The sequence below is a fragment of the Austrofundulus limnaeus genome, unplaced genomic scaffold (assembly GCF_001266775.1).
Source record: "Austrofundulus limnaeus strain Quisiro unplaced genomic scaffold, Austrofundulus_limnaeus-1.0 Scaffold109, whole genome shotgun sequence".
Classification (NCBI taxonomy): Eukaryota; Metazoa; Chordata; class Actinopteri; order Cyprinodontiformes; family Rivulidae; genus Austrofundulus; species Austrofundulus limnaeus.
In genome coordinates this window covers 885,499-896,747 of record NW_013952511.1, presented here as the reverse complement: position 1 = coordinate 896,747, position 11,249 = coordinate 885,499, and the positions used below count along the sequence as shown (strand labels likewise).

General features: G+C 41.9%; 1 protein-coding gene across 3 annotated transcripts in view; it reads left to right on the top strand.

Moving 5' to 3' along the window:
• fam168a (family with sequence similarity 168 member A) overlaps nt 1-10,817 on the top strand; it is a 31,419-nt gene extending 20,602 nt beyond the window's left edge. For all 3 annotated transcript variants that reach the window (XM_014014046.1, XM_014014045.1, XM_014014044.1), the window contains 5 exons: nt 4,770-4,850; nt 8,507-8,652; nt 9,748-9,934; nt 10,068-10,194; nt 10,664-10,817. In XM_014014046.1, coding sequence (XP_013869500.1) covers nt 4,770-4,850; nt 8,507-8,652; nt 9,748-9,934; nt 10,068-10,180 — 527 coding nt within the window. In that variant the 3' untranslated portion in view covers nt 10,181-10,194; nt 10,664-10,817. The remainder of the gene's footprint in view (nt 1-4,769; nt 4,851-8,506; nt 8,653-9,747; nt 9,935-10,067; nt 10,195-10,663) is intronic.
• Nucleotides 10,818-11,249: the final 432 nt, after the last annotated feature.

Here is an 11,249-nt window from a genome sequence, read left to right as displayed (position 1 = left end):
TTGGTGAATGCCACAAATTCTCCTAAATCACTCGTACGCACAATTTAAGAACAAATCTGTGCGTACGAACGGTTCTTGCATGAGGCCCATTGATACAATACTGTACACACACTACAATGCCCTGTGCAATAAAAATACAGTATTAATGGACACTAAATACACAACCACACACACATTGCAGCAGAGGTAACACATAGCAGCCGAGGTACAGTCAGTGGGCATACAGATAATGTGAGGTAACGTAGATGTCATATGCAAGGTGCAAAGAATATAGTGCAAGTGGTGCGGTGAAAGAAATGTTTATGAAATGTTTTTCATCATCCTTGAAATATTCTTTTGGTTTTTTTCATTGTGTTGATGAGGCTTGGGGAAAGAAGCTGTTTCCAAGTCTGCTTGTGCGACACCGTAAGCTGGTCAGAATGCTGTCAATGGCACCCCTGTAGAACGTGGTGAGAGCAGATGTGGGGAGGTTTGCTCTTCTCAGCCTCCGCAGAAAGTGGAGTTGTGTCTGAGCCTTTTTGACCAGGGAGGTGGCGTTTGTAGTCCATATGAGGTCATCTGTGATGTGCACTCCAAGGAACTTTGTGCATTTCACAGACTCCACAGCACTGCCATTGATAATGAGTGGGATGTGAGTAGGTTTTTCTTTCCTGAAGTCCACAGTTATTTCTTTTGTTTTGTTGACGTTGAGTAGCAGGTTGTTTCTGTCACACCAGTTGATGACTTGATGTACCTCCTCTCTGTACGCTGAGTCATCATTGTCACTGATGAGGCCCACCACTGTCATGTCATCTGCGAATTTGATGATGTGATTTRTTTCAAATCTGGCACTGCAGTCGTGGGTCATCAGCGTGAACAGCAGGGGAGATAGTACACATCCTTGCAGCACCCCGGTGTTTATGATGCTGGTCACTGAGGAGTTGTTTCCAACTCTTGACTGTCTGCGGTCTGTTTGTTAGGAAGTCCAGCAGCCAGTTGCACAGTGACATGTTGATGCCTAATGAACTCAGCTTGTTCACCAGATGTTGTGGGATAACTGTGTTGAACGCAGAGCTGAAGTCAATAAACAGCAACCGTGCGTGACTGTTTTTGTTCTCCAGATGAGCCAGGCAGAGGTGGAGTGCTGTTGCTATGGCGTCATCAGTGAAGCGATTGGGGCGGTAGGCAAATTGATATGGATCCAAAGTAGTGGGGAGTATGGATGTTATGTGGGCCTTTACCAGTTTTTCAAAGCACTTAATCATGATGGAAGTGAGTGCTATGGGTCTGTAGTCGTTGAGTGATGATGCTGGTGACTTCTTGGGTAGTTGTTTGATGGTGGTGGCTTTGAACTTTGAAGCTTGCTGGTATGAAGGCTTGGTTCAGAGAGATGTTGTAGATGTCTGTGAGGACGTCRGTGAGTGAGTCCACACAGTCTCTGAGCAAGCATTCGGGTATGTTGTCTGGACCTGCAGCTTTCCTGGGGTTCACCTTGAGTAGGGTCCTCCTCACATATGGATGGTGGACCTCAGTTTAGCTTGTTTGTCGCGCTAGAGCCGAGCTAATAAATATTAGGCAACATAGAGTCGGCGCTAGCGCAAAGACAAGCTGGAAACAAACATACTCCCTCTGAACTGCTGACGTCGGCACAGGTTGTCGCAGTTTCATGACAAAAATTGTGTCACTGCTGTTTTGCAGCATCGGCTCGGCCGCCCCTTTTGGTACAAACCRCCGGCAGAACTTTTTACCCCCCTCCCTCGACGACGGTAATGTGTGATTGGTCTGAAGTTCGTGGGCGTGTTTGTTTGTGCTGAAAGCGCTCGGACGGTTCCGCTCCGTAAAATTAAAAAAAAATGAAAATGACTCGCTCTCAGAGCCGACTGTTACCAGGTAGCAGAGTTTTATAAAGATAGTCAAACTGTGAAAAACTCATGAATGGAGATATAACAGACGTTGTGCACGGAGGAATCTGACTGATAAAAAACTGTGGAGCTTTAACCTGGACAGATGTGGATAAATAATGTCGGGTGAGTGATGAGTTTGACTTTTTTTCTGCATTGTCAACTGTAGAGGAAAGAAACTCCATGCAGTGATGTATGTTGCAGCAGGAGGGGTTTCCCTGGAGTTTGGCGCAGTGTGTCTCTGGAGCTATGAAAGGTCTGTGTGTGAAAAGAAATGCCGAGCAACCACGTGACCACGTGTCGACCGGTCGGCGTCGGAGCGAGTATGTTTCAGGCTTAACAGGCTAAGCTGAGGTTCTTCTTCCATGAAGCAGCTCTGTTCTCCATCCATATTTTCTGTTACAGGCCGAGTCATATCTACCTTCTCCTCTCTGTCAACGCTCTCTGGTTTCATTTAAAAGAGCCGATCTTCAGATATTGTCCAAGATTAACCTTCAGGGTGGATATAGCTCGCTCACACTGAGGACCTATCCACGTCATCATTTACCCAGAATGCTTTGTGTGTAAATAAAATGGCTCTGTCCGTGTTAAAATATATTTTTAAAAATTTACTAAACTGAATAGCCTACAGTATTTTACAGTCATTATTTTACAGTTAAAATATATGTTTATCAAATAAAGTCTAATGTTACAACTAATCAGAGATCCCTTTTAATATAAATACTTAGAATCACAAGTTCCTAAATTTGAGTCTTCTTCACTTAGTAAAACGTTCCACACAAAGTGTTGTTTTATTGGTCAGTCAGCCAATCACAGGTCAAGATGAAAGACGTTTTATTCCAATCATCTAACTGGATGGTGCATCCCTAGTACAGAGTGAAGAAGCACTTCAGATGTGTCATCAGGATGGAGGCTGCTGAACAAACGAAGGCAGGAAATCATTTTTTAAAGAGATGACTCAAGAAAGTCAGGCAGTCTTTTCCTGCGTAAACAACAGTGGAGTTGATGCTATGTGATGGTTTAACTAGAATAGATCAGTTGAAGCCAAACTACATGTAGAAACATGTCTTCCCCATTTCATGGTGGCCACTTTTTAAATCCACCTTTAGCTTATTACTTCCTTTTAATCTGCTTAAATGACAGAACACACCCTAAAACCTTGAATCTGTACAATCTGATAAGCCTTCAGAGGGTGGAGAAGATGGAGAGTTGTAGAATAGATAAAATTGTTTTATTTATAAAAACACTGATTTACAACAGGGCACACACAATCAATCTCAGGGCAATATACAAAAATAGTATCCAAAAGTCCAAATCATGAATTTGATGCAATCCATCAGGTCCAGATTGTAACTTAAACACACACACAATCAAATCAGTCCAATAATAGTGCAGTACAATCAGATTAAGAATGTTAGAAAATATTAAGAAGTTAAATAAAATTAGCAGACTTTGTTGAGTTTTCACTTTGACAGAATCTCCCAACCTGAGCTAATGTTCCTGGCCGATAAGGCTTTTCTAAAAGCTTTATAAAAAATGGAGGTGATGGTGGAAACAAACTACACTGATTTAATAGGAAGAAACCTTTTGAGTAAAGTCAAAAGAGTTAGAAAATATTCTCTGTCAACATATCTAAAGCTATAGCCTACCCCATTTATGGGATAAATGAAAAAGAGTCTTAAGCCTAGTCTTAATTGTTAGCWGAGTGTCTAACTAAATGTTGGTTCCACAAGAGAGGACCCTGATAACTGAAAGCTCWATTATTTTTTAGAAACTCCAGGAACCACAAGTAAACCTGCCACCTGAGAGGGAAGTGCTTTGTTTGGAAAATACGATACTAAACAGGCTTTTAGGTTGGAATTTTGACAATGGTGCCCACAAAATCAGTCTAAACACTGCCCCCTTGTCAGGGCAAACTAATTCATTCTGTGGTAGACGGAGTAAACACAGTTGAAACTGCATCAGTGTTGTTTGTGAAACGTTTGATTTCAAAACAAAATCCACATGTATCGTGTGTATTCATATGTTGCACGCTGCATGTTTCCATCAGCTTCCCAAACAGAATGATACATTTTGACAGCATTTATCTATAAATATTTCCATATATTTATTAATATAGCAAGGGTTTCGACAAAACTGGTCTGTCATTGGTTATTTACTTTAAAAATACAGAAGTTGTGCTCGTTCCTTTTCTTGTTGGTGCGACGTGATCTTTGTAGATTGACTCTGGAGCAGCTCCGGCATCAGTCAAAATCAATGTACGTGCGCAGCCTCGTGTATTATATAGGCGTGTCCACGAGGTGCCGTAAAGCGGACGAGTGTGTTGTGACACAGCCACAAGGTGTTGCAAAGCGGACCAGGGTGTCAGAAAGACGCCCTGACATCCCTCTGGCTAAATGCCTGTTACTAAAGGATCTATAATACAAGATAGTTAAAATAAAAGAAGTCTACCTCATCCTTTCCCCATTTCTTTGTATCGGTGTTGAAACTCCACATCAAACCAGGGAGAGCTTTACCTCAGGTTAAAACATCTTTGTTTTCCCTGACGTGTGATTTATGACGCACAAGACTGTGTGCGTATCTACCCCCTTGCGCGTGTCTTTATGCATTCCTAATGTTTCTGAATTTATCTCCTCCCACAGCAAATTGGCAGGTGTGTCTCGTCTGCCAAAACAGTGGATGTAAGACACATTCGACCGACTGTGTTATTGCTGCAGACATTTTTCTAATGAGTGCCATCTGCGCACATCCTGCTTCAAACCAAATACTGCCTCACGTGTGTGTGTGTGTGCGTGTGTGCGTGTGTGTGTGTGTGTGTGTGTTGGTATTTCCCTGTTTATTACGTTATCGTTTCTAACATCTTCCCACTCACCTGTTCATCTCTTACAGGCTATCCAGGAGCTTATCCTGCCACAGCTCCCACCTACACTCCCAACCTCTACCAAACAGGCAGTCCTGGATATCCACCAGGTGAGCTCTTACACGCAGACCCTACTTCCTTTCTTTCTTTGTTTTTTCATCTGGCCAGCAGAGTTTCTGGCAAGTAGCGTTTTAGAAAAGCTTATTTTTTAAATGAAAATAAAAATATCTCAATGTTTGATCAGCGAATGACAAGTGCAAATTTGACCGAAAACAAAGCCTCATTTTTAGCTACCTGATCTGTAGTGTCTGGGGGTCAGGGTGGTCTAAGAAAAAGTCTCCCAATGGGTGTACTTATTGGGGGGGGGGCTTGTTATTTTTTTTTGTAAAATAATTTCCTGCACTATCCAGCTACATCATTCAGTCTATGTTGTGAAACAAAACATTGCCGCTGTTTAAGTAAAGACACTTCTTGTTTTATTAAAATGTCATGTTCAAATTTTAATTCCATTGCAATAGAATCCATTACTGCACTTGGTTTGTATCCCATTGAGTTTATGTATTTATAATGCATACTTAACCAAAAGCAAATATTGTTTTCCTACATATTTAATAACCGGCTGAGCCATGTGTGGTTACACATTTGTAGTAAATCAAACATTGCTGTTAAAATCAAAGTATCATTACAGTTAGAAGGTAGTCTACTGCTCCAAGGTAATACAGAGTAAATGCTGCTTTCAGCCTGAAGGCATTAATGGAGGAGGAGGAGGAGGAGGAGGAGGAGTGGGAAAGGAGCCAGGAGCAGCTGTCAGTGGCTGTACGGCAGGAGATACATTTCTGCTGGGGTTCACTGTCTGCTCCCCAAAACAGATGGGGGTACAGACGGAGCTTTTATCACATTATATGATGCTGCGATGAGGAAAAAAAAATAATGTCCAGTACAGTCAGTTAATGATTAGTGTTGGTTTGGAAGGCAATGAATAATTAAAATAAAAGGAGGAAGAATTTGAACAACCTTGCTGAATTTTGATTAGATATATCAGCTCTGAATTAACCAGAAAAGAAACATAAATTTAAGATACAATGATTCATAACATGAGCACAAGCAGAAAGAAAAATGCAGAAATATTTCTACAGCTGACAAGGTAACGACGATTCAAGTTCCATTATATTGGATAAAATATCTTTAATAAAAAGACTATGAAACATCTGATGAATGGTTCAGTATTAAATATCATTAACAAAGAGCAAAAATGCTACTTCCTATTCTCTAATATTTGCGTACCACAAAAGCAGGAGGGCTTGTGGATTTTATCTACGCTGCTTCTTAAGCTGCATCTCCTCATCGTCTCCTTGAGTTTGAACAAAATATCAGCTGTGCCGAGGCAAATCTCGCCCTGCTTTGTTCCACCAGAAACCTGAACCTCTTTGTTCAGCCTGTGTTGTTGTTTGATTGTAAGTTTCTCTTTTTTTCCCYCCCCCCCCCCCTCGTGCTTTTCACAGAGCTTAATATATTGTGACATTAAAACGGCTACGTTTCTTTTTATACTTTAACAAAAAAAATGAACCTCCAGACGAGCCCAGCTGTGGTCTGATTAGAAACGTGATTTGGTCATTATTCTTCAACCCCATTGACAAACTGTTCTCTATCAGCAGGGCTTTTGTGCAATTGTCACCACCATTGTTCTTTAATGCCCCTGCATGCGTGTTAAAGCGAAGAGCGACTGTGAAAGCATGTGTGTGCGCACATGCTCAAACATCCGAGCACAAGCAGACTTTTCGCCACAGAGCAGCTCCCAGCATCTCTTTGTTCCCTCGTCCTTGTAGTGAGAGAAGGGCTTTCATAAGCTCAACAGCAGCTAGCTTGTAGCATGTTTGACCTTCAGGCTCCTCCAGGTGGATGCTCAGAGGTACTGCACCCCAGAGAGCTAAAACACAGCGAAGCTGCTGATTGAACAGGATGCCATCGCTGTCCTCAAAGCCTCCTGTTTTTCTCCAGGAGCGGTGCAGTCTGAGTGAGAGGTGGATTCTGGGTGAAATTATATATTCAACTCCTGCTGCAAATCGTAACCATTTAGTTTAACCAGTGATTAATTAGAGTCTGTTCACGCTGCCTGCACAGCTTGTTTCTCTTCCATGTCTGGTACAAGAAAGCTGCGATCAAAGCTCTTGAATAAAACCTGCTGAAGGAGACTTTTTTTTACATGAATGTGCTGTTCTTTGTTATTTTTTTAATTGAAATCTTCTTTAAAGGAAGCACAGTCCCCATCTGGTGGACTTTAAAGGCAATGCAATTGCTAAAAATGTAGACTAGTACAATAACTGGTTACCAACACTCCGTACCTACGCCTTAAAATTGTTTGACTTAGTTTGGTTTAACAATATATATCTCTCCAAAAGATGAGTAGCTCAGAGCTACATGATGGTTGTGCTAAAACAGCAGCTTTAGGGTGTATTCAGACCAGGAAAGTCCTTTGGTCCAATTGGTTGGTCCAGACCAAAAATGGACTTTATTTTATTTTTTTCGTGTGGTGCAGTTTGCATTCACATTGTGCTTTTTTGCAAAAGAACTATAAGTTGTAAACAAAGCCATGAGGCTGACGATCATTGCTCCCATTGGACAAAAAAGGACGGGGGGCGGGACTGAGCCACGGACCCAGAAAAAAACAAGGAAGTCCTGCATGCTACAGTTCTGATGCGCACATTTATGCTGATAGTACAACTGCAATAACATTTAAAATGTCAGAAGCAGCTAATTTAATGGTGGTTCCGTGATGATATTCTGATTTTGGAGCGGCGTCAGTAAATGTGTCCCGCGACCCAAAGGAGACGAGGTGCTCTGCGTGTTCTGACCCACAACATGTTGCCAGCAGAGCTGCTAACAGGAGACGACGAAACAGGTATGTTTTCAGTTTATTTAGCTCAGCAACGGTGGCCGGTGAAGTCCAAAAAGGTGCATGTTTAATGCAGTTGGTTCGGTTAGAGTCCGGTCTGTATTCACACCAGAAGCAAACTGAAGCGAACCGCACCAGAGTTTGTTTGGAAGCGGACCGAGACCACCTCAAAAAGCAGGTCTCAGTCCGGTTGTTTGATTCGCACCAGAGTTCGCATGACTGTATTCACACCTGCACAAAAGGTCCGGACCAATGCTGCAAACGAACTCTGGTACGTTTAAAGCGGAGCAAATTATCAGGTCTGAATACGACCTTAAAAAATCTATTTTAATAACAGGAAGTCACACGACTACTCTTGATCAAAATTCTGTAGTAGTGACATCCATCAGATAGGGATCACCTTAATGCTACAGTTCCTTTCAGCTCCCAGAACATTTCAGTCTCATCTGCAGTCAGACTGTTTCACTTCGTCTTTATTGCTCTTATCAGTGTTTTTCGACGCAGCAGGTTGCTGTTTTCTACAGGAATAAAGGCTCCTTCCTGCCCTGCACCAGACAACAAGCGTCTCTCAGCTGCTGAAAAGTGAAAATGAAAAGCTGGCCCTGCTTTGTTCCACCACAAACCTGAACCTCCTCATTCAGCCTGTGTTGTTTGATTTATTATTTTTTTAAACCAAAATCAACATTTGTGCAGTAATATAGGCTGAGCATTGCTCATCAAACAACTCGTTTAAATTATATAAGTTTTAGAATAACTACCCTTCTGTGATTTACTTTTTGGTCCAAAAGACCAAATAAATCTTGTTTTTATCAGAAAAGTGGTTGTTGTACTGAATCTTGTTTCCTTTTTTGTTTTCTTGTTGTTTATTGTTAGGATATACCCCAGCAGGAACCCCATACAAAGTGCCCCCCACTCAGTCGAATGGAGCACCTCCTCCCTATACCCCTACTCCCACCCCGTACCCCACAGCTATGTACCCCATCCGCAGTGCCTACCCTCAGCAGAACATCTACGCACAGGTGAGAAACCCAGAAACAAACTAGAGGAACATCAGGTTCTCGTTGCACCTGTTCTCCCGTCTCACGCAATCGCGTTTAGTAAATTAACGTCGCCTCGATGGTATTATTCATTTTCCTCCGATTATAAATAATTTACTGCAGCAGTTTGAACAAAGTGACACCAAATGGTCTGCAATCTGGACAACGTTTTCAGCACAAGTCTTCCAATTTTCTAAATTGTTGTTAATGGAGGAATGAAGCGTCCATTTATTTTCATCTCCTTTCAGATGGCGTCTGATTTGTTGAATGTCTTTTTTTATTATAGCACTGGAATAAATGAAGACCTTTTCTTGGTGTGAATCTGCGGTTGGCAACAATGAAAAGAAGCTTGTCTCATAATATTAAAACCGAAGCAGCTAGTCTGAAAGACCAACGTTAATGGCATTTTTCAACTCTGGACATTTACCATTTAAAAAGAAAAATCTCAGGAAATGTTTGCGTCTTCAGACTTTATTTCTCCTCCCAAAGATAAAAGTTGAAAAAGAGACAGGCAGCACGTTTTAAAATCAGCATGACTCGTATAAAAATATAGATTTGTGCCATAATTTAGATTTGCATAATAGTTAGTCCATAAAGTCACCATGTAGCGATCTTTGTACTTGTAATAATATATAATCTTCCTTTAAGTAAAAAGGTTTTCCAACAGGCTTCAGAGATAATCTTTTTAATTCTCCTTGATGTTGATCATTCTTTGTTGGCTGCCATAGAGCTGAGAAATCCCTTTGTATAATGTTTGGCATCATTGTGAAGCTGGGGGATTTCCTGTTTTTTAAATATAGGGCCAGAGTTCCCAGTGACATCGCTTTAGACTAATAAAAATAACCTTTTTTTTTAAAGGGGCACTTTTGTAAACAAAATGCTGGCTAAACAGAAAATGATTTTACTTCGAAATCATAAATTGCTGGAGAATTGACAGAGTAATCCAGAAAATGGAGTTTAGAAAAGCCTGGAGTTTCAAACTGGTGAATGTGTAGGAACCCCATGGAAACATTTTGAACACTTTCTTCTACCATAAAGAAAAAAAAGTGTTTTCCTTTGTGTTTTTCACCTTTGCAGGGAGCATATTACACCCAACCAGTGTACGCAGCTCAGCCACACGTGATCCATCACACCACTGTGGTGCAGCCCAACAGCATCCCCTCCACAGCCCTCTACCCCGCCCCCGTCCCCGTCCCCGCACCTCGCAACAACGGCATGCCTGCCATGGGGATGGTAGCCGGGACCACCATGGCCATGAGCGCAGGTACAACTAACGATGAGTCCACATTTCACAGATGACGCGCTGCGTTGATTCGCTTTTCACGTGTGATTTGACGAAACGTGGCGTTGTTAGGAGTCCTCGCTGGGTTCTCATTTATGGTGTTAAATGTTTGTAGGGACCCTGCTGACAACACCCCAGCACCCCCCGATTGGAGCACACCCAGTTACTGTGCCAACCTACAGGCCCCAGGGGACACCTGGTTACAGCTACGTACCACCTCACTGGTAGAGCCCACCCATCATGTGAGTATCGTTAAACATCCAACCCCTCCCTTCACCTTAGGCTGCGTTCACACTGCAGGAAAACGTGGCACAGATTTGATTTTTAATTATTTTTTCTTCATATGTCACTCCTAGCAGAACTTTCTGTCTGAACATGACGGATATTAATTTAGTCAGCTCTGACTGCACAACAACACATGCTGACAAGTGTAGCGTCCACGTTCTGCACATGTGGGTCACTTCAGAGCCATAAACTGGCCACGTGGTGTCTGATGGAGAATTGAGCACCAGGACTCTGCAGTGTGGACGTAGTCTTTTCACATCCGTCTGCTCTTCCTTTCCTCTTCATTTTATCATTTGTTCCTCTGTCGTACTCGAACTGTAAAGCCGCTCCTTTCTTTCCCATGTAATATTTTGTTATTTCATGCCCAGAGGCTGTTTTAAATCAGTCCCTTTATGTTTTTTAAWTTTTTTTAATTTTTATTTTCAGATCTGGAGTCCACCATCGTATGCAACTCGCTCAAATATTACACGAGCTCCCAGCGGTAACCATGAGAACTCGGCACCTGTCTGCAAGAACAAAACTAAAGTGCAACCGCCACTTTACTATTATTGTTATTAAGCAACATTCTCTAATGTTTTTACAAAAGCTGCTTTTTTCTGTTTATTTGCCAACCAGTCATTACCTTTTTTTTATTTTGTATGATTGTTCAGTTTCTCTTTTTTTTTTTTATTATTTGCTGCGTCCATCATTGGAACTCCAGAAGGACTCGACCAATCGCAGGTGTCGGTCGCTCCTGTTTCTGTGTTGTTGGTGCGCGTGGTCCTGCCTGCTGCTGCAGGTGATGATGATCAGCTGGCTGGAAAACTATCGGGCACTTAACTCTTCATCATCATCATCTCCATCAGTCACTGCAACTATTGACTAATGCTGCCAAATTTTCTAACAGATATCAGCACAGGGTTTTACCGTGATTCGGCTGTTCTGTTTGTAACCTTTTCTTAAAATCTACCTTTCCTTTCTTTTCGAGCTTCTTCTGCCTTTTTTGTTTTATCCTCCTCATCGGTTTCTGCCT